At 36.4% G+C, this 23,992-nt stretch overlaps 1 protein-coding gene across 11 annotated transcripts in view; it reads right to left on the reverse strand.

Moving 5' to 3' along the window:
• The window catches only part of LOC131439306 (gamma-aminobutyric acid receptor subunit beta), a 206,343-nt gene that overhangs the window by 8,310 nt on the left and 174,041 nt on the right, over positions 1 to 23,992 (reverse strand). For 10 of the 11 annotated variants that reach the window (XR_009231098.1, XM_058610178.1, XM_058610172.1 and 7 more), the window contains exons 8-9: positions 20,523 to 20,807; positions 11,081 to 11,553 (exon numbers count right to left, since the gene is read on the reverse strand). Coding sequence is in view for 10 of the 11 variants with exons in the window: in XM_058610178.1 (XP_058466161.1) it covers positions 11,081 to 11,553; positions 20,523 to 20,807 (758 nt within the window). In the remaining variant the exon portion in view is untranslated. The remainder of the gene's footprint in view (positions 1 to 11,080; positions 11,554 to 20,522; positions 20,808 to 23,992) is intronic. The other variant, XM_058610180.1, reaches the window with a different exon arrangement.

Raw genomic sequence — 23,992 nt, forward strand, 5'->3', positions numbered from 1 at the left:
TTGTTCCAATGTTCCGAGCACTGACGAAGATATACACTTCAAGCTGTAGTTTACCGACTCAAGCGGTGTGAGTATGACACTACGTGTTAGACAAACACAACACAATTTTCGTTAGATACTGTAATGTAAAGCTATGCTTAAGGCAACATATTCGTTATAACAAATAATATAATTTTGTGTGGAAAAAATTGGTGTGATGAAGCCCTTCTATTGCCATTAAAAGTGTCTTGGAAACATTTATACGATTCTATATTTGTGAACAGAAAAAATGTTCTCCATGAGCATTTTCGAAACCAGTTCATGTGTTTCCGAGAAAATTTGGCGTGCTGAAAAATACAGATTTGTGGCTTATGTCACCTATAAGATTACATTTTCCAGTCCGGAAAGTTTCGCCATAACCCTTTAGAATTTAAGCAATGACCATATAGTAGTTTTAAAGTAAGTCCAAGTTTATCGAAATTTGTCCAGCCATCTCTTAGAAAATCGAACCGAAGTGATAGTCATTTGATCTTGATCTTCGAACTTGATAAATGAACCTATAGTAGTTTTCCAACGAGCCAAAGTTTATTTTTCTTCTCGATAATTTCTTTTTCAAAACACCCCTAAATTTTCATCTCCTAAAAAATTGAGCAGATAGAATAAAGTGCGTTTTTTCGGTGAAGTTACTTATATGAATGGTCGGAAACAGAAGATAATCAATTTGATCTTCGAACTTTATCAATGAATCAACAATTTTCGGAGGAACCAAAGGCAGTCAATTTTACTGGCAAGGTAGCGCCCAATTATTAGAAAGTTAGTAAAAATGTGCAGAAAGCGTTGGAAAGTTTTTCAAATAAAAAAAACTATAACGGTTCCCTTGTTCGGTGTTTGGTATGTTGAAAAATCGGAAATTACATAGCAGTCCATGGTGCAAATTTGATTTGGATGAAAAAAAACTTGCACAAACAGAGGGATACAATCGATTTTGATCGAAATTCATCAAACAATCTCCAAAATCATCTTGATTCGTGTATTCAAAATTATTTAATTGATCGCACTCTTCAAGTTAGCTATCAGAATTGTAAATCTGAATTGCTACCCGTACGAGCCGGTGTTCCGCAGGGTTCGAGCGTAGCTCCAATCTTGTATAATATTTTCACTTCTGATCTTCCAAATCTACCCGTTGGTTGTCAGAAATCGCTATTCTGTGACGACACAAGTCTGTTAGCCACGGGTAGAAATCTAAGAGTGATCTGTAGTCGCCTACAAAGAAGTTTAAATATTTTCAGTGATTATCTGTCAAAATCAGCCCCCTGCTATGACGTCATGAAACTGTGGCCAGCATCATTCTGCTTAAACCAAAACAATGAAAAAGAATGGCTAACAAAAAATTGGATATTACAAACTACTTGTTTATTCAGTACCCTTTACCGCACTTCCCCGCAAATTATCGATCAGAATATCATCAAAAATTAAGATTTTACTCGATTTGAAACGCCCGAATGTTTGTTTACCATACTCTGAGCGCTCTGATTGCCCACCAAATGCCTCAGATGTTGGCTACGATAGCACTTGCTGGAGTGCCCTATCATTGCCACCGAGCTGGTCAAAATGGAAAATTAAACCAAATGCAGCAAAAACGCAATTAATTATCTTTCCTCATAAGCCAAGAGCTTCTTTTCTTAAACCAAACAATAATCACAGTTCGTGCTTGCATGTCATCAGACACAGTCGACAATTGCTTACGGTCGAGACGATAGAAACAAAGACAATACAGTGTAGTGAACAATAGATTGTACGAAATGGGCAAATACGATTTAACAAAGCCTGAAACTTGGCCTACAAGGCCAAATTCAATTTGTATTGATTTCAAGCGCTGTAAAGTTAGACCAGCAGCAACCGAAATTGAAATCTTGCTTAAGGAACGAATGCATCCAAACGTTACTGATGTAAGTGAGATTCAATTCAACAAGGCGTCTAACTAAACTAACTAACCGCCCAACAACGGAAACTAGTGAGCGCAGTACTCCTGTTGTACCATCAAACCCACCAGCAACTGCAATTAATGCACAACAAGGCGCGTCTACAGCAACTAACAACCAACCCAAGAATGCGAATTACAAGGAAAACGAAGAAAAAACGGAAACCAACAACGAAACCACCGATGCGGCAATGGAGGACGAGACGAGCCACGAACAAAGTGCCCCTCACTCATCGCAAGATAAAAATGGAAGCTCCTCTCCCCCTAGAAAAAGGGTGACAACGAGAAATTATTTTATCTAATAAAAACATGGCTCATTCGGCCACGTAAAGCTTGTACGCAAATTGGCCTGAATGAAAAAAATTTTATAAAAAAAAACAATCACATTCTCAAATTGAATGGCTTGGAATTGACATGGTCTGATCAAGCTAAATACTTAGGTTTAACGTATGACAAAAAACTCACTTTCAAGGATCACATTGAAGGAATCCAGGCAAAGTGTAATAAATATATTAAATGTTTATATCCTCTTATAAACAGAAATTCTAAGCTCTGTCTAAAAAACAAATTGTTAATTTATAAACAAATTTTCAGACCAGCCATGCTTTATGCAGTACCAATTTGGTCAAGTTGTTGTTCCATCAGGAAGAAAACGCTTCAAAGGATTCAGAATAAAATTCTGAAAATGATTTTGAAGCGTCCTCCCTGGTTTAGTACAAATGAGTTACACAGACTCACAAATAAATTCCGACAAAAATCGATGCAATCTTCAATTGAATCGATTCGCTCTCTGTATTAGTTAGTAAGTTAGTATATAAGTTCCTTTTCCCCATTACACAATACAAGTAGGTTTAGAATTTTCCCCACACAAAAATCTCAGAATTGCGGAAGCAAATGATGTCCTCATGGTAACAACCAAATCATATATATATATATATATATATATATATATATATATATATATATATATATATATATATATATATATATATATATATATATATATATATATATATATATATATATATATATATATATATAATAGGGCTGAAAAGTCACCACTTGTGGCTGAACACCCAATTTAAATCTTAATAATTTAATTTTAACTCATATTCCAATAAATAGTTATTAAAAAAAAATCTTGATTCGTAAGCAAACCGATATTTCATTTCATTGACTCATAATATAAATACTGCGATTGAGTGTTATTTACCAAATTTGTGCATATTTTTGTTTCTTAGTATTCGATTCATGCAAACAAAATATGAAAAGCTACCCTCTTAGGAAAAAACGTTCAACGGTGATCCTTCATTGGTCCAATACGTTGGATCATTGGTCCAATGAAAGTCCAATCAATCGTTCAACGGGAGGCCAACTCGGGACCTTCGTTTGCCGATTTTGAAACAGACCGTTGAACCGAATGCCATATTTTTCGTTCAACAAACCCGGCAGACAGAGGTCCATTGTTGAGCCATTTTTAACATGAGGAGTTGGAGCCCCGTTGGACTAGTTTTACTACATAATTTCTGAAGTTTTTTCCACTTATTTTTAAAACCAACACTACATACCTGCACAATACTTCTACTTCACGTAGAATAACAACAAATTTTCTCTATATATAAAGGTAACACTTAATTTTCACACTATTTTTGCAAGAGAAAAAACAACAACAAACCGTTCCAGCAAATTGAACGAATATTTCGTGCAATATGTCGTTCAACAAGCGCTCAAAGACCAACTAAATTGAACGGCCTGCTAGGAGGGTAGCTTCAAATCTTCTAGCTAAATCTGAAAATATTCACCATTGCTCAGTTCTGTGTTCGCCACTTGGGCAGCGCTGCAACCGCAAAAGAGTACAATCATCATCCTCGCACACGTACGCCTCCAGTTGTGAAACACAATGTTTGATTGCTTTAAATTCAATAATGGCTTTCAAACGCAAAACTCAAATCAACTCCGCGCCTTCTATGTTTCACTTTATAAACCAAGAAAACGATGATATTGGCACATTATCACATAGAGCAATTGAAGAAACCAGTCAACTCCTTTGCGATCGCTGCGCTGCTCGAGTAGCGAGCTTTGAACTAAGCGATGGTGATAGTTTTCAGATTTTGCTTGAAGATTCGAAAAAAGCCGGGTTTTTATATTTTTTTTTCTTATAAATCGAATACTAACACACAAAAACGTGTAAAAATTTGGTTAAAAATTGATTATCAATGATTTAGTAACTTTCCGTGGTATGTTTGATTGATATTTATGGAGAAATCGTAAGATGAAATATCGAATTCGAAGGAGTGAGGCTGGGTACTGTTTTCATATTTGGGAAATTCTTTGCTGTTATGGTTGGATTTTGAGAGTAATTGATAAATTATGATTAAAAGTTGTTTTACTCGTCCATTTACTCATGTTTTATCATCTAAATCAAATCTGTATGTGAACTGAAAATTTCAAATTTCATCCGAGATTTTCAAGTGTATAGGATAATATCAGATCATATGTTTGATGACAACACGTGAATAATCATTTTTTTACCAATATTTGTAAGGTTTTGACATCTGCATTCGTTCAAACTCAAGTAAATGGAAAAATATTTTTCTAAATAGATGGGATATGTCAAAACAATCACCATAACGCTATCTCGTGGTGATCACGCTGATTCAATTGTTCAATATGGGAATCGAGTATTAAATGCGGAAATAGTTACTAACATAGTATTTTTTCCTTAAACAAACCTACGGAATGGGTAAAACTTTGGCATTCATTCAACTTTTGCATAAAAAGTAAACCTTTAATTTCTTCAATACTGAACTATATTAAAATATTGATGCTAAGTGAGATTATGTCATCAATGTAATCGAAATTAAAGATTTAAACAACTACTTGGGTGGAATAAACGGCCAGACCAATTATTTCAGAGCGGTGTCAACAAGTAAAGTCAATATTATCAATCTATAAATCATTCTAAAAGCAAAAAACTTAGATTTATTCTCAAGCGGAATATTAAAAATATTGGTTGAAATTTTTAGAACGCCAATAGTGATTTGCAAAGATTTTTTCGTTTATTCAAAATTACAAATATATATCAGCAATAAAAGTAAACTCGGAGTAGAAGAAATTCGATTTCAAATCAATTACTACTACTTTTCTAAAGGGTAAAATATAATTAAACATGGGACATCTTCAGAAATGTTTCAAACTGGGTAAGGTTAGGTATTCTCGGATCAACATTTTTTTAAACAGAAACCAGTGAAATGTTGATTTTTCGAGTACTATTTATTTTGGATACTTTATTTGTTATTTCCGGGCATTTGAAAAATGGCATTAGTTAGTTTGCGCACAATAAATTAAGATCAACTTCAGAGTAGAAACTTTTTCTTCCACTGCTGCTATGATTTTTCAAATGAGTTTGTCCGTTTTTATAAGCAATCGTTAGAAAGGTGAAATAGTAGCAAAATTTTCCTACCAATTTGAAAGTATCATCTATAAATAAGCAGCGTCTCTAAATTTCATTTTAACGCGATTGTGCCAATTGGATTCTACAATAGAAAAAGCTCACACATTGAAAGCTTTAATTTTCACACATTGAATTAAATCTACTTTACCATCCTAAAACCAACAGATTTCTTCCACTTCTATGATTTTTCAGATAAATTTGCGCGTTTTTATCAGCAATTGTTTAAAACATGAGCGCTAAAAATTACATATCGATTTAACAGTTATTACAGAAAGTATCATCTCCACACGAGGCAAAGTCTAAGGACTGTACTAAAAAAACTTTTTTTGCGTACAACTTTTTTTTTTGATGGATTAAAATTGATCAAATTGAAGAAAAAACTAATTCAGAGTGTAATGTTTACATGCGCCAAATTTCGTAACAATTAATCAAGTGGTTGCCGAGATGCCTTCCAAGCAAAAAGTGTTTCAACAAAAAAACTTGTGCACGGTTGTGAAATAGTTGAGAAACGACAATTAGACCTTGTCTCGAGTGGTGAAATCGTTTAACGAGATCCAGACAACTCCACAGCGAGCTGATAGTGGATCAAAAGCGAAGAAACGAAATTCTGTGATTGCTGGTTAGATGAGGGATTTCTTCAAGCACCTGTTTATTCGGTAGGAGACCGAAAAGGTCAGTTCGTCCGTCTGGTTTATCCAATGCCGAATGTAGCGGCCGAACTTCATGTCTGTAAAGTAACGAAGTGGCCAAACTGAATCTATAAAAAAATATTATGGTCAAATCCCGCATAAGGAAGCTGTACCGCCAGTGGTTATAGAGTCGACGCTACAGCAGATACCTAGCAAATCTCCGGTCTGGATTTTGTGTTCGGCGAGTCCTGCCTAGATGTTCCGAAGGCCAAATAATTTGTAAAGAAGTACTTGGTGTGGCGGGCGATCTGTGGCTGCGGCTAACTCAACAAGTCGTACATAATGACCAACAGCATCAATGGCCAAATAAATAAATAAAAATACCTTTAGAAACACCTGTTGCCCTTCCTACGGTCCCACGAAGGTGATACTGTCTTAGTTGGAACTTGCATTCTCCCGCGTGGATGAAAGTGTGCTCAAAAGATGGCGTAAGCAGTGATGCCAGGTCGATTCCGTAGGTTTGGTTTCAAGCAAAGACATCGTATTAACAAGATATCCAGCTCTCACATTTCCCGAACAAATCTTTGGCAACATCCTTTTTTGCGAGCATGACTCCCTCAGGCGAGTCCGCATCGAATCTCGTACATAGAAGTAGGGGAGAGAAATGTCAAATTCGTACGCGCCAAAATAGCAGCACTGCGCACCCATACAATTGACATGATATGTTGAATGAGACGCCGTGCGATGGCGTTACTGAACTGAAGATTGATTTCGCTCCAAGCTGACAGGGTCTGTTTCAAGTTAAGCCATAAAGACAGACTCCCACTTCCTCAACCTCTACGAATTACTTTCTTGTGCTAGAGATGGTTGGGTATAGAAATTCTTATACCCGAACCCGACCCGTACCCGAGTGATCAGCAAAAAAATTTACCCGTACCCGACCCGTACCCGAGTGAGCGGTAAATTTTTTTACCCGTACCCGAATGAAAATAAAAATTTTTACCCGTACCCGACCAAAAACCCGTCGGGTACGGGTCGGGTTTCGGGTAAAATACCCGATACCCGACCATCTCTATGTGCATGTCTCCCTACACCTCATGAGAATCGACATGAAACGAATTTCAAAGTTGAGCCTTGTTGGCGACTGTCTCTCGAAAGTTGTTGAATTAGGAAGGAGGTACTGATTATTGTGGCTAGCCATTATCAGATTGAAAAGAGTAGAACAGCTAACGATGAGAGCAAACGGCGACATTCAAAAGAGAAAATGTAATGAGACCTATGACATTAATCATATGCTACAGTCGTGGCGAAGTACAATCGGCGACTGCTGCGACTTTGCGCGGTTTGTCTGTCTGCTGTTTCGTGTCATTCTCCAGTACCGTTCGCAACCCTGTTTGAAAGAAGCGTGAAATAACATACAAAAGCTGTATGCAATTTTTTCGTTGAATTTGAACAAAATAAACTTAATTTTTTTTCTACAAGTGTGGTACTTCACAAGCAAACAAACCCGACAAGAGGTGCCTGAATTTTCGTTATTTTTATCACGTTGCCAGTGACAACAGGGTTTATTTACCATTTTTCTTTCCGCTGATCTGTGGTTTTACGGATCACTAATTTTAACGTAATGTGGTAATTACTGCTAGGGCTAAAGCGAATGGGTTAGCATCGAAGTCATCGCAATCCGTAGTTCGTAGGTTGAATAATCAACAAAATAATGTGGTGGCTTGACTAATGAGATGACTATTGGAATAGTCGCCCCATAACGAAACCAATGTTTCTGCCGGATTAAGGACAATTTTTCCAACATTCACAGGATGAGTGGCTTAGAATCAGACCTGTACGTTTATTATTTTAGCAACACGAACATACATATTACATCACACATAGGTATATGACAAAAGCTTTTCTAGAGGCCTAAAATTGGTTGGTCACTCTACTTTTTTTTGAAAGTATATATACAAAACATCAGGGAAATAATGTGCACATCCGGGAGACCTAGTGCAAATCGTTGTTTCCAAACCATTAGTGCAGTATGAAAGCAATTATGGCAGAAAGCTTAATTGCTCAATACGCATATATCGCTCAGTTTATACAAGTGCTACCGATTTAATCTGTTGCATCGAGCAAATGAAACTAACTGCCAAACCAGAACCTTATTTTAATTTATTGCCACTAGAGTACGGTTACCTGGAAATTTTTCTGCCACCCTGTCGGTCGGTAGTCGGTAGTTTTCTAAGAAAACGAAAGAAATAAGCCAATATCATTGTTTCCGGGTGTAAAGATTCAAAATATTATAATTTACATTTGTCTGAACATCGGTACTGGAATTAAATTTAACTGAATTTAAGAAGGTTTTTGTGGTTCAATGCAGAGAGTGCTGGTCTTACAAGCCAGTTGTCGTATATTTGAGTCTCGAGCTGGTAGGATTCTAGTCACATATACCCATAGGTTTTTTTTACTCGAAGGGCACATGATCAGACGGTTTAAGCCTTTTAGAAAAGTACTTGCATGTTTTGTTTCCATATGAATAGTTTCGTTGGTAGAGCGTCTTAATGGATTGCTTTGTAAAGCAATTATTTTAGTAAATTTATTTGTTATTATCCCTCCTGTTCTTGACAGATGAGTATACCATCTGCTACATGAAGAATTCTTCAGGATCTGAATCAGAATTGACACTGAAGAAGTCTACAATTTACAGATGAATTATGTATTTTCGAACAGTGCCTCTTTACCTAAGTAGCTGCCTATAATATTAACATTAAACTCACTGATATAGCAATCATGCAACTAAAGATTGTAATTCTCACGATGGAATTTACCAGGAAAATATTCACAGCTCATCAAGCTGTTTTCACTTCACTTGTAAAACGCCTTGCAGCATGAGAACTTCTAATCCTATTTTCAGCATGTAACGTTAGAACCTAATGCTAGTAAGGCACTTTCAAGAAAATAAAATACAACAATTCCACTCCAGTGGGAAGTTCCTCAGCTTTGAGCATTTTTAGGTGTAATATTCAAATTGAACGTTGAACAAAACACTTCTAAAATTCGCTTTGAGATAGTTTTTAATTTGATCAGTATCTCACGAGGAAGACAGAATGGAAAAATGACATGCGAATATAACTATGTAATGAAATAATAAAAAAAAACCGCGTAAAAAGAGTGTAATGAGTTTTGAAACAAATTATTTTTGATATGATAAATTTTGGTTTTACTTAAAATTTGAAAATGTTTTCATCGTTATCAGTATCACTGTCTGATTCTGAATCAACATTTCAACAAAGCTAGGCTCGTTCTAATGCTACTCTGTGTTCATTAAACAGGTTTGAAGTTCAAATTTCTGTCACTCTGGTGACATAATGGTATAAGTGACGTAAACGTCAAAGCTCACTATCATTATCATTATCACTCAATTTTATCGGATATGGATTATCCGATATCAATAATTTTGGGCTCGTTTGGTGAGTTAATTTCGTTAGAGGTTATTTTCAACCGATCGTTCGAGCAAAGCAGATTCCCTCGCATATGGAAACAGTCATATATGTGTCCTGTTTTCAAAAATGGTGATCGACGAAATGTAGCAAATTATCGAGGAATAATCAGCCTCTCAGTCTCATCAAAACTATTCGAGATAATTGTTAGTGGTGCTTTTTTAGATCGCGCAAAAAACTACATTTCATTTGATCAACACGGATTTATGCCTGGTAGATCAGTTACAACGAATTTGTTGACCTTAACGTCTGAATGTATTTCTAGTATGGAGGCAAAAGCACGAATGGATGTTATCTACACCGATCTTAAAGCCGCGTTTGACAAGATTGATCATCGAATACTGTTGTGTAAATTATCTCGACTTGGTTTATCATCGCAGCTCGTGTCTTGGCTGAACTCATATCTTTCCGATAGACAACTGCGTGTAAAAATCAATAACGTTGCGTCGTCCGAATTCTCGAATAAATCAGATGTTCCGCAAGGTAGCAAATTGGGACCCTTGCTATTTGTAGTATTTTTCAACGATGTTGCATTACTCTTGGGATCTGGTTGTAAATTATTCTACGCAGATGATTTGAAACTGTATCTCGCCGTTCGTAGTGTTGAGGATTGCCAACGACTGCAAGATTTGCTAACAAGGTTCGCAAATTGGTGCAGGGAAAATAAACTCATTATCAATGTACCCAAATGCCAAGTTATCACATTTCATCGGATTCTACGTCCCATTATATTCGACTATAACATTGATGGAACAATTTTATCTAGTGTGACTCAGGTGTGTGATCTTGGTGTACAACTAGATGCCAAATTGACGTTCGATGTCCAAGGAAAACTTTTTCATCCTATATGCGGGGTTGGCAATCGAACCCAGGTGGGCTGCAAGGCTGCGAAATGGTAACAACCATCGGGACGAATATAGCGTGTTGGGTTAGTCGGTGCCTTTCTAACCCAACACGCTATATTCGTCCCGATGGTTGTTACCATTTCGCAAGACATCTATAAATGCTAGTGCAACATAGACAAGTTGGCGATTTACTGCACAATTGTTTTAGATATATTTTAGACCAAAGTAGTTCTATTATGATTTTTTCGGTAGTATTGTGAAACTTAACAGTGATAAGTTGCATAACCGATTTGAATATGTTTCAAAATATTGCTGAACCTATCCAACATAAATATTAATTCTAAAACAATTGTAGAACATTTCGAGATATCAGTCCTGTAACTAGAAAAAATCACGGACAAATCTTTACTAAAATATCAATTAGTAGCAATGTTTTGTGCAAATCAATACAAGAGTTGAATGAAAATTCTTTGATTGACCCTTTAAGGTCCATTTACACCTTTCCGATCCGGTGCTGCTTTCGGGCGGAATTTGTTCTCGATTGAGAAGGTTTTTTTCTAATTTGATCGTATAAATTTTCTGAAACTGTGAGAATTTATTTTTTAGTGAAATTGCATGCCAAACCTATTGAGTAGCGTTCAAATAATCACAATATGTGAACAATTTAACCGCACCGTATTTCGTACTCGATAACTACTCACCTTGCCCGGATGTATCAGATGTTGCGGTGGGCCCGATTCCTCGTCCGGTCCGCCTCCGCCACCGCCCGGTGGTCCGCCACCACCGCCCGGTGGTCCACCACCGCCGCGCCCGCCGTTGATCGTGTTTTCCAGTGTGCCGCCCTTCGAGTGCGCCTTAGGATCGTGCACCTTAAAGCGCACCTCTTGGAACAGTGGACCTACAATAGAACAACCTCGTGATCCCGCTATATTATGGGGAGGCACATTGGACATCGTACCGCTACGGCTGCCCATCTGTTGTTTCGGCGTGTGATGATGGCTGTGGCTGTGCCCGTGGCCGTGAACGTGGCTGTGATCGCTGACCGGTGGCGGTGGAGGCGGATGGTTGGCGTCCGCCTGCTGTTGTTTTTTCTGTTCGGCGATCTTCTGGATGGCCATGAAGCGCTGCTTGCGCATCTGTATCCGCTTCGCCATGTAACCGACGGTGGCGTATTCTGCGTTGATTGGCGGTAGCATGTTTAGGTTTAGGTTTTTATTTGAAGGGAAGTTATTTAGCGGTTTTGTGGAATAGAGAAAACTGGATCAGTATCATCGTTAAACACGGTTGCATCATCTCAACAACAAACAGCATCAAAACGAGAACTGTGATTCAAACAAACACCTATTCGAAAGCACACGCACACACAAATTACTGGTACATCGAGATTAGATACAGATAGATAGAAAGATCGAGCGATTAATGAGTGTTTTCTGTTGTTGCTGTTTTTGTTGTTGTTATTGTTAAAGTAGTTAGTTGATAGTTGATAGCACTGGTTCAGTCTAGCTTCTGTTTGAGACAACGATATCTCATCATGCTACTGGACTGGATATGATGGCGTCTGTTGCTGTAAATGGGCTATGACGGGAGCCGGCAAGTTTTCCGCAATTCAAAACTCATCCAAAATCAGGATCCGGAAATTTTTCGATCCCCCGTCCTAGTGGGGGGTTCACAAGTTTCCGGTCCGCTTTGAATGAGATCCGATTTGGTTTTATGTTGAAATTCCGGAAAATTTACCCCAAAACTCCCGAAGCATACACGTACACGAACTATATGAAGATGATGAACTTGATGAACTTGAGCTTGATGTCAGTATGATATGTATGTTTTACTATGATTGTTCATTGATTTTTTTTTCTTGCAGATGAGAGATGAGAAATTCGATAAATTCATCAAATCAACTAAAAGTAACGCTATTGTTCACCACCACGTGCCGTATTCTTATAGTTTGTTTCTTCATTCGCTGACTTCGTTTGAAAACTTTTCGCTAGTCAGCATTTCGGTTCCTATCGTAAGTAAATTGATTTGTTGGCTTTCATCCGTTGTTTGCCGTATTCTTTTTGCTTACTTTACTGCTCTGTCAACGATGAATCGACTTTTGTGTGTGTGTACTCGAATTGACTTTATCCTGCCTGCGGCGAGCGCTACACGGTGGAAAGAGAATTTCTATGCAAAAAATGGCTTGCGCGAATCAACTATCGGTTCGATTGATTTGTTACTTTACTTGTGAGTGCGTTGTAAGCTAGCTGGTGAGCAAGATAATGTTTTGAATGTGCGTTTCAAGAAGTGTTATTATTTTTTCTTTCATTTTTTCACTTGAGTATCTTATACTGATTTTCCTTTAGGGGTGTTTATTCAATAAATTCATCAGATTGGTGAAAGCAGCACGCGGGGAAATGCCTTGTCTTGGAGGTGGAAAAAGTTGGTGTTGGTTTTGAAAAGGGAAAACCCTCCTCCACTTGAGGACGTCGTTTAGCTGTTATCAGAGACTTATTTTGAACTAAAAGTTTTAGACTAAAGCAACATGGATTTCTATTTCAATTATGATGTTGGTTTAAAGAGATATGGAAGAAGAAATTTTAAAGTAATATCACAATTTGCTTCGACATTGATTCAAAATGTTTTCCGATTGATAAATTAAATTTTATACCCTGAGGTCTCTTTTTTCGCGGGGTATACATACCGCATAAAATAACCGCGCAAAAAAAACTGCATAACTTCGGAAATCAGCTTAAAAAAACTGCAAAACTAAAGAAATTCTTTATATGTCAAAAATCTTGGAAATACATGAAACATCTGATGTAATCCCAGAAAAAAAAGGAGGAAAAATCCCAGAGTCGACTTTTTCCTAGAAAAAATTTCGAGATTTCCGAAATTGAATATTTTTTAATGGTAATCTTAGAATTTTTTTTTTTTAAATGATCGAAAATTTTCCAAGTGTATAAGTGTCGCGTAACTTCGGAATTCTGCGTAAAAAAGCCGCGTGAAAAGAAGGATAGATATTATACCACAGAGAACTGACATCCAAGTTAGTACAATTTTTTTTTAAAGTTGAAAATTCATTTAAAAACACCGTTGTGTACAATTCACGCGTTTTTTAGAACGGCCAATAAGCCATCCATCAACATTCACTTCGAAGAATTTTTTCGAATGACTCGGCAATCGCTGAGAGAAAGTCATAATAGTAAACGGCAGAGAAAAGTTTTCTCTTTCGTCTGATGTTAAATTTATTACTCTATCTTTCACAGTTCGTTTGCAATTTCTTTCGAAAGTAAAAGTTGACAGGTGGCTTATTGGCCGTTCTCAAAAAAAAAAAACGCGTAAATTATGCACGCATGAATTACTATTGCATGCAAACTCTAACGCAAGAACCCATAAGCAGTTGCTGGGCTACTCGAAGCGCCTCTATAGGCGAATTGTTACTTGGTGATCACTTAGCGAAACAACCGTTAAATTTAATTCAAGCCCATTGAAATCTCTGCTCCGATTGTACTTATATTACAATGGATATAGCGAAAAGCGTAACTTGCAACAGTTCTATAAAATCGAAAATGTATTGGTTTCATTATCCAAAATTTTGAGAGATTTTAAACGCATTTCTTTAATTTTTTTGGATAGGCCAGAATTTTCATGCAGATTATGCAAATAGAGCAAAGTTTCTGGGTATTACATTCCTTTTATGGAATTTGATCATTCTGACTTCGCAGTCGATTCTTAGAGTATCATTCCATGGCTGGTGCTACGATCCTACTGACACTTAGAATCCATTCAAGTAGGAGCTCGAACATACGACAACTGGCTCCTAAAAACAATTAAAAAAAAGTAATTTTAAAGACGACCTCAATATTTTACTCTATCATCCATGCGTTGCCATTAAAGCTCTATTAGAAGGAAACACATGGTACTTAGTTCTTACAGTTATGTATCATGCGTTTCCTTCTTATATAACTTTAAAGGAGACGCATGGTTGATTGTTATTTTTTGGGATATTATTGCTTTCTATATTTAAAATAGATACGAAACTGAAGCACTTTAACGTGTTATTACTAAAAATTGCCGAGTGGTACTAAAATCGGAAATTTGAAATAATCTGTTTTAAAATGTTTAAGTATTTCATAGTGCAATTTACATCTTCAAAAATATAAAAAAATTCCACACCTTCCTGACATTGCTTAAAATATTCAAGAACTTTTTTCAAAGTTTTCGCTGAAGCGATTGCTTCAATAATCAATATGGCAGTTAAAGAGTTGAAATTTTGGGAAAACGGACTCCAGCCAAAGTTATTTCAATTATGGTACCCTGAGGTCTTTTTTCACGCGGGAGATACGCACCGCGTAAAAAAAATGCGTAACTTCGGAAATCCCGGAAATCCGCTTAAAAAAATCGCAAAACTAAAGAAATAATTTCTTTTGATGCTAAATGTCTTAGAAATGCATGAAACGTCGAGATCTGGTGTAATCTAAAAACATTTTTTTTTAAATATCGAAAATTTTCTAAGTGTCAGAGAGTTGTTGACTAAAACAAAATTCGGGATAACAACAGATTTCGACGTTTCATGCATTTCTAAGACAAAACAAAAAAAAACGGATAACTTTGAAAATTCGCGTAAAAAAATCGCGTAACTTTGAAAATCTGTGTAAAAAAAGACTTCAGTGTACAGCGATATGAATGATCTTTTGGAAGCAGATTTCGCATTCCTAATCTGCTAGAACCTTTAAAATTGTTATGCGCAATTTTTTATTTATTTTTTATTTGATTTTTTAAACTTTTTTTACGTTTTGCATGTTATGCGTTCTAGTTGTTTTGAAACACGAGTAAAACGCTACTGGGGTTAGCTGTTTTTTCTGTTTTTAATTTATGGATTTAAATTTTGAAGCTGTTATAACTGATGCATCTATAGTAAGAACACTTATGAACATGTTCTCATAACATTAGATTGCTCTCAACTCGATGGAGCTTTTCATCAATATCTAACGAAAAACAGATTGAAAAAGTTTTATAAAATCTAAATAGCAAAAAATCCAAAAGTATTCCTATCAGGTAGGATTCAAATGAGTAACAGATGTTCGATTTCCAGATTCAAATGAGTAACAGATTTTCGATTTCCATCTTGTTTATTGTGTTTCCTTCTCCAGAGAATCTTCACAATTGTAAACAGCCTTTGATCCGTTTCACTCTATCATTTGTCGGATAAAGATAGATGAGATTCCTTGTATGTTTAATTTAATATATTTTTTATTTATTTTCATGTATATATATAGGCTATAATTTCATATTATATAGGCTATAAGCAGAAAGTATATGAGAACGGCAAAATGATTTCTGGTTTTATGGATATATAAATCATGAATTATTTATCCAGATATCTCCAAATTTCGCATTATTTCTTTAGATACCAACGGAAAATCTTTGAATATAATTTTCGGTAGTTTGCCTATGTCGCTTTGAGTTCTAAGCTATTGATGTATAATAAACATACGAGTATGAGTGTCGCGTTTTATTCTTTTTTTGGGTGTCAACCATTAAGCCACCTGTCAACATCCATTTTCGGAGTTGAACTGCAGGCAAACCATTGCAAAAAGAGCATTAATTTTAACATCAGACGAAAGAAAAAAAAAAGTTCTCTTTTGTTTACTGTTATAACAAACTTTCAGCCAGGTTATTTAGAGACTCTATCAGTTTTGGAGTTAAATTGATAGATTTTCGCATTAAATTCTGGATCTGGATTATGAAACTCAGTTTCGAAGCTGATTTCTTGATCTGAATTTGAAAACTGAAGCCTGGAGCGTAGTTCTGTAACTAAAATTCAGAAATCAGTTTCGAACCAGAATCCTGGTTTTGAATTCAGTTCCAGGTCGCAGGTTCAGTGATTAGTTCAACAATCCAGATCTAGAATTCAGTTCTAGAGCTAAGTTTCAGAATTAAATTCTCGAGTTGAGGTTCCAGAATCTTGCTTCAAAATTAAGTTTAAAAACTCAATTCTAACATTCGGCTCCAACATTTAGTTCCAGAATTCCAGATTCAAAACTCAGCTTCTTTACAAAAAACTGAACAATCCATTTTATTCGTATTTACGGCATTCGGTTATGTCTCTGATATCACCCATCCGCCTTGTTTTATACGGTTCTTTATGCGAATCTTCATAGTGTGTTGTGTTTTTTATGCGAATTTTCAAAGTTATTCAGTTTTAGTGTTTCGTCTTAGAAATGTACGAAAATGTTGAGATCTAGTGATATTTAAAAAAGCTTCATGCCGAGTCTTTGAGAAACACCAGATCTTGACGATTCATGCATTTCTAAAACAATTGGTATCAAAAAAAATTTTCGTATTCGGAAATCTCAAAATATCAAAAGTTCCAAAGTCGATATTATTGAAAAAAGAAGGTTTTTCGATATGACACGAATCCCGAAGTGTCATGTATTTCTAAAACATTCGGCATAAACAAAAAAAAAATCGATTTCGAAAATATCCAAATCTCAAAGTCCCAAAGTTGATATATGAAAACACTTTTGTTTCAGGAGATCATCAGATCTTGAAGTTGCATAAATTTTCAGGAAATCTGCAAAAAAATTAGAATTTTAATTTTTAAATTAAAGCATGCCGTAATTTGTTCGGTGGTGACGTTCTTTTTGTGTCTAATACCAAAGCAAACAGACGCTTGTACTTTTTGCTGCGCTCAGAGCAAATTTTAATTGCGTGAAAATCAACACAAAAGTTTTTGAAAAGCATCAATCGAAAAGGTAAGTCGATTGAATATTTATGAGGTGAAATCGATATATTTCGTGATTTAATACTAGATGCCATCAAAATTTTCGCAACCAAAGTTTTTTTTCGTCATTTTCAAATTGTCTACCGATTTCGGTTACCGGTACCCCATGGTGTTCCGGCATTCCATTTTTTTCGACAAATCGCGACATTTTTCGACAAATGCCCGTGATATGCAGAGATGCCAAGTCTGCAAATTTGTCTGTAAATTATCAAATATCTTATCTAACATGTAAAGCTAAAGCGAAACTGAAACTTTGATTGTTTGCAGACATTCGTCAGAAATCACAGACTTTTGAAAATATGTACGATCTTTTCTTTTTGCTAGCTAAACTTATTATATTACCTGGCATCTCTGGTGATATGCAACACGTGGACAACTTGACAGCTTCAACACATCTGTCATATAAGTAAAAACTTTGATTTAATGCACTGTTTAATGCCATTAAACATTGCTAAGTGGATAAGAAGCCAATAAATTAGACTGCAGCAACGTATTTAATCCCGCGAAGCCGGCGGAAGACCGGTGAAATCAACACCAACGGCGCAACTATCCAAATCATCGACTAAGAGAGTCAATGTGAAATTATCATCAGACAATGAAGACTTTGGTCCAAATTACCTCCGAAAGGAATAAATTCCATTTATTCTTGGAATAATTGCAGTCTTTACTTATATTTTATCATTTTTAGCGAAATGGCCAAGATTTATCACTTTACTAAATTGATAATAAATTTTTTTCAATCGATTGAATCAACTTAGTTTCTTATTCAGTTGTTAGCTAGGGACTTTAGCTTTCCATTGATGTATACATATCCGCACAATGTGCACTTAGTTAGAAGTTATAAGCTTAAAAAAAAGGGTGCCGGTAACCGAACACTCTCCCCTACTTGAATTAACATGTACAATTTTTGTGTCTGTATCGATGTAAACTTCAGCTAACTTAACTGTTATATCTTATAGTTATATCTTAAACATGTTTTGAGTTGTTAATTCAAGTGAATTACGACAATTCTTTTATATGCGTCTATAAAGACGTAAATTTACACAATTTTTTCAATGTGTGTAACTTTACGTCATTTTAGATGCACATGAAAGGAGTGTCGCTATTTACTTAAATTTATATCCTTAAGCACGTAATTATTAATCATTTACAGCTTATTCGACTGAAACTTGATTTTTCGTCATACGTAATTCTAATTTTTTCTTGAAGTGTAGTTTTGCAGTTTCATACATAGTTTCATTACATAGTTTTTTTCATACGGTACATATCCCCAGCATAAAAAAGGCTACAGTGTATTCTACTGAGTAGAGTGTAAGTGGTTCATGATAACTTTAGGCCAATATTGCAAATGGCCCTATCGGCAAATGATACATTCTGTTCGTTTACTTGTTCAATCGATTATTACCGTCCATTCCTACACATTTTTTGTACTGCTTCTTAAGTACAGATTGAAATGTGATGATTTTAGTAATGTTATGTCGAGAGTTGTGTAATAATCGAAAGAAAACGTAAGCAAAGAGAAACGGTTTATTTTAGATAGATCACTTGCAATGTTTACTTCCGACTGTGCAACGTTGCGTAATGTGATTCAGTTCTGTAGCTTAATATTAGTAATTTTAAGTTAGATTCTTTACCATCATCAAAACTCATTGTGTTTTGGAACTTTTTTAAAGAATACTTGTAAATTCATTTCTAAGAAAATCCATCAAGTAAACAATTTGTAAGGACTTCATGAGAAAGCTCACTGTAAAAGAACTTATTTGATTACTTCAAATTACAGTCAATCACCACTGGTAACGAAAAATTTTTCGCTGCAAACGCGAACAAGCGATGATGATCCGTCGTTGATGTTCTCGTTCCAAATCTATATTACATAAAAATATATGATAATTGAATATGAGAAATAATTTATCGAACTGGGCGCCGTTCTCGTACACTGTGTACGGTCGGTGAGATTCTTGTCTGTTTTTTTTGTGGCTATTCATCTCTTTCTAACTGCGCCTTGCTGGAACAATTGGAAACTCATATTTTATCTCTTTTCACCGTTTAAGTTAACTATTTAAATTGTTCTTGAATCCCACGACCATCTCCGACGGTGGCATTTCCCTGCGTGCTCCGGAAAGAAGATTTAAACAAACTAAAACTTAAGCGAAAAGAGAGCCTTTTCTTGTTCGCTCGATTTTTGTCAGTACGAAAGGTTAGGTTAGAAACATAATTTGGAAAAGTTTGCTGCTCGGATTGCTGAATAGGAAAAGTGAAAAACGGAAAAAATGGAAAGAATAAACGGTTTTGTTGGAAACAAGCGAAACATAGCGACTTGGCTGAGCATAGATGAATTTATCGAACTTGTGTATTCTGGTTTGCCTGCTTGTATCTTTTTGCTTTTGTTTGTTTTTCGTTTTAATTCGAGAGGGGCGCTCTGATATAGTAAGAGGGGTGAGACGATTGAAACGTGAGGTGTTGTAGTACGATTTGAACAACGTTTCGATTATTGCTAACTGTGTTACTTTCGGTGGACCGGCCAGGTCCCGAATCAATATTTTAAAGGCTTTTTGCTTAGTATTAGTATTACAATTGCTGCTCGGAGGAGGGGCGTTCACAGTCGATGGTGAAACCCGTGGAGCAGCTGACTAGTCGAGATTTTTGTTTTCTCGAGCTATGACTGTTTGCTATTTGGTCATAAGTTCCATAGCAATAGATCGACCTGTCATTACTGGTAGTACTGCGTGAAGTGCTGATACTGAGCTTGAGTGTATGTTGCTTTTACTTGCTTTGGTGAATATAAATGGCATATCGAAAGTGTGAAGCTCGCTTTTTTTTATTGGCTGATACTGATATAATCAAATGCTAATATCTCAACTCCTTCTCTATGAGGGTGATTTGTGAGTTACTGTCTTTTGACCACTTCACAATGCTAGAGTTACGTCTGACTTGGAAAAAGCTTGGGTCTTCCGGTTGTTTTTTCGTATCGTTCAGACTTGGATCGGTTGGGAATTTTCATTTTACACTGGAGCTTAGTTTTCCGATTACTTCAAGCATATTGCCGAGCTGCAGGGTTGTAACGCTTGCATAGCATGAAGCGATTTTTTCTATCGGAGCAAAAGCTGATCAAAAATTAAATCATGCAAGACTAAATTTTTGGAACAGCTTTCTACAGCTCAAACGTTAGAACCCCGACCGGTCGGTGTGTTAGGGGGTGGGGAAGAGGAAAATGAAACGCAATGTAAGATGAAAATTCGCCGTGCCTCAACAAACTTCTAAGTACATGGATTAACACAAACACGAAAGAGACTGTTTTTTTTTGTACAGTAGCAAATAGTGAATATATATATAGATATAAAAATATGTATATATAAGTAAGTAAAAATGTTAAATACCCAGCAGACTAGCAAATACCATGACGAAGCATGTGCCTAAATATACGTCAATCGATTTTACATAAGATATTTTCGGTAAGGCAGCATTCGTTGACGACATCAGTGTTGTCATTGTCAAGACAGTGGTTACACCTAATGCAACACGTGCTGGTGTAGCATTTCTATTTAGCCAAAATGATACCCACGATATGATTACAATTAATCCGGATGGTATGTAAATCTGAATGAGATAATAACCCATCGAACGTACAAACTGTATTTCACATGCTAAACGTGAATAATTTCCTATAAAAACAGAAAAGGGGTTTTATTACAGACGTGGTTTCAGTTAGTACGGTTATTGTTTGATTGTTTTGAGAATGAGAACAAGTATTTTATAGAGCAATAAATAGATAGAGAGTAATCAATAAAGGTGGACTGGCTGGTTGGGTTGAGGGGTTTCTTTTTTTTTTCTTAGTACGGCGGAAGTGGGTTTGAAACTGAAAATCCAATGAAGTAAGACAGAATGATGCGTACGCGGGTATGAGTGGAACGTGGGGGGACGGGGGCTGTTTTGCAAGTTATTGCATTTATGGGATGGGGGTTGGATGGTGACCAAGAATGTAAAGTAAAGCGATGTTGCATTTATTTTTGATGATGAGTGAAGGGGGATCGAGTTGATCGTTGGGGTTGGTGACTTTGTGGATGTGATTAATTATACTTTTTTTTGTTTGGATGAAAGTAGTGAATAAATAACGAGAAGATGCACGATTTTTTAGTTTCAGCTGGGACGCCGGTTCACGTTTGAGAACTGGATGCCTGGTGTGCAACGAAACGATCACGAATCATCATTGGTTTTCCCTTAGGTTCCGGATACTTCACCTCCCAAACGGGAGCCAGCGTCCCATCGTAAAGAAATGAAATAAACAGGAAAAGAATAGGCGCACGCAATTATTCGAATAAGATAAAAATTCAACGAGTGAAAATACGATGATCAAAAAAGTACTAGTTTGGTTTGGTAAAAGTGATTCAGTAAACGAACGAAGTGAACTGTTCTCAACGAAAGGAATCTGGTTAAAAAAAAAAAACAAAAACAAAAACAAACGAAACACAGGAGCGTAGAGCCCCGCATACAGAAAAGCATCGGTTTCGGGTGTGGGCCGGGAGATCGCAAACTAAGATTGTCCGGTGAATGGTGGCCAAAACTCATAACGCTCAAAAATAGAGTACATGATGTGGAAAAAATTGTTTAAAAATCATTTTTCGCTTTGGTTAAAATGTTTATCAGCTAATTTGTATGCAAATAGATTCAATTTTCTCATGCAAATAAATTTCTTTTTGATTTTGGTTCATGGTTTTTTTTGTCACTCCTCCTAAATCAATACTCCAGATGACGTCCAATATGTTTGTTAGTTTGATGTTTTTTTTTTGTTGGTTGGTTGTAGGGTTTAGTAAAAATCACACTCTTTCTGCGGTTTTTGCGAATGTTTGAAAATTTGCTTTAGCAGGATCTAGTTTATAAAAGAAAATGGAAAACTGTACAGAAAAAAATAGGATACTGTTGTAAAAAGAATATCCATAAGAATGATCTATTTTCAAATCCAAAATGAACTGGTTTTCTAGCAATTTAATCGTTCAGAATAATTTGGCTGAATTTGTTAAATGAAAAGTGCATGCATTCGCATTTAATCTAAGGAAAAAAGTATCACTCATTGCAAATTTTTCAAGGTTCATTTTGCTATGCATTCTTAATTGAAACATGATTGGGTAAGTAACTAACGGAAAGAAAAAATCTATATCTAAAGAGAAAGAAGATAACTCATCCTATTCTAGGGAGCTGCGCAAAGTAACTGGTTCTATGCATGTAATCGGAATTCAGCCTTAATTGTACAACACTCAAAATCAAAACCAAAACTTATTACTTAGAAAACTATAAAAGAAGCATTTGGTCTAACAGAGCTATCGATGGCAGTAGAGAAAATCCAATTAAAATCAGTATTTTTTTGCATAATTTATGTTTTGCTTTTTTATCTAATATTTGATATATCTCGCTGAACACGAAAAATCAAGAACAATTGATGAGCGAGAGAGAGAAAATCTATCTAGGAAAAAAGTATACAACGTTAACACTGAGAGTCGTGAGTGGAAAGTGGTGGGCTTTGTTTCGGTTTGGATGGACGAATGAATGATGGTTGGATGAGACGCGGTGGCGCTAGTATTCGAGAGGATTCGGGGCGGATCGCAGGATTTGATGACTTGATGAGAACCAATTTGTGGCGAGCTGCTGCTGTTTTTTTTGGGGGGTTAAACATTTTTGACACACTCACACGCAAACAATTATCTATGAAATACAGTTTCGCGGTTTTCGAGAATTTGTGGTTTCCGGGGGGAAGGGGGGCGGACTATAACTTTCCGATTTCCGGCCATTAATTGCGACCGCACTTAGAATGGTAAATCCGACATCCTCCCAAATCACACTGCAGGATCTGAGACTCCGTAAAAGACCGGAAGAATAAATTTTAGATGTCGAAGGTGGCGAACAAACGCACACCAAGCGGGGTTGGTCCCTTTTTGCTGGGTCAATTTAATTCCGGATTAGGTGTTCGGTTCGGATGATGGCACCTTTTTTCTCCGGTCCAGAACAGACCGTCTGCAACTAATAGGTCGTATATATCTTATTTCTCCCGGTTTCAACCGGTCGAAAGTTTTGGGCAAGGGATCACCCAAAATGATGAGTGACTGCGTGTGAATGTGATTGGGCGAGGATGACTAAATCAAAGTTTCTTTTTTTTCCGCCCGTCCCGTTCTCGAGAAGATTTTTCCCTGAAGCCGAAACATTGCTGCGACAGTTTGATCCCCGTGATGAAACACCGAACACCCCGATCCTGAACCGTCCTGGCTGGTCCAGCGAGTGTAGGTAATTCGATTTTATAAGTTTTCGATTTGCCAATTCAGAAAGCGGAATGATTTGGGGCCTTTTACGGTTCGAAGTATTTTTTTTTGCCTGTCTGTGTTATTGCTTGCCGATGAGCGGAGCAGATGAAAGGATATGTAGTTTGGAAACTGTCGACAGAGCGCATCAATGGGCTGTTAGGTGTCCGAGTAGGCGTGAACTAAAGTGGGAATCGTTACCAATTCAAATCGTATCCTTTTTTTGTTGTTAAGGGGAAGGCTGAGAAAAAAGGTGAGGTAACTTCAAGATTTTATCGTCTTTGTTAGCGCAGAAGGAGGATAATGGTGATGATTTTTATTCCATATGACCGATTCTTAAATTGTATGAATTCATTGATGATTTGGCTAAATGGTTAAATTGTTGTTTTTTTTGTTAGGATGAGTGTAATAGATACGAGTCATTTACTTTGGGTTATTCTCATTACTACGCACCCTGGCATTGAGATCATAATTCGCGGCTATCGTTGAACGAAAATCGACTTTGATTATTCGAAACCCTACTGTTATTTTTGCCTGTTGCCTGTTGTGTTCGAAAAAAT

This window comes from Malaya genurostris, chromosome 3 (assembly GCF_030247185.1).
Source record: "Malaya genurostris strain Urasoe2022 chromosome 3, Malgen_1.1, whole genome shotgun sequence".
Lineage (NCBI taxonomy): Eukaryota > Metazoa > Arthropoda > Insecta > Diptera > Culicidae > Malaya > Malaya genurostris.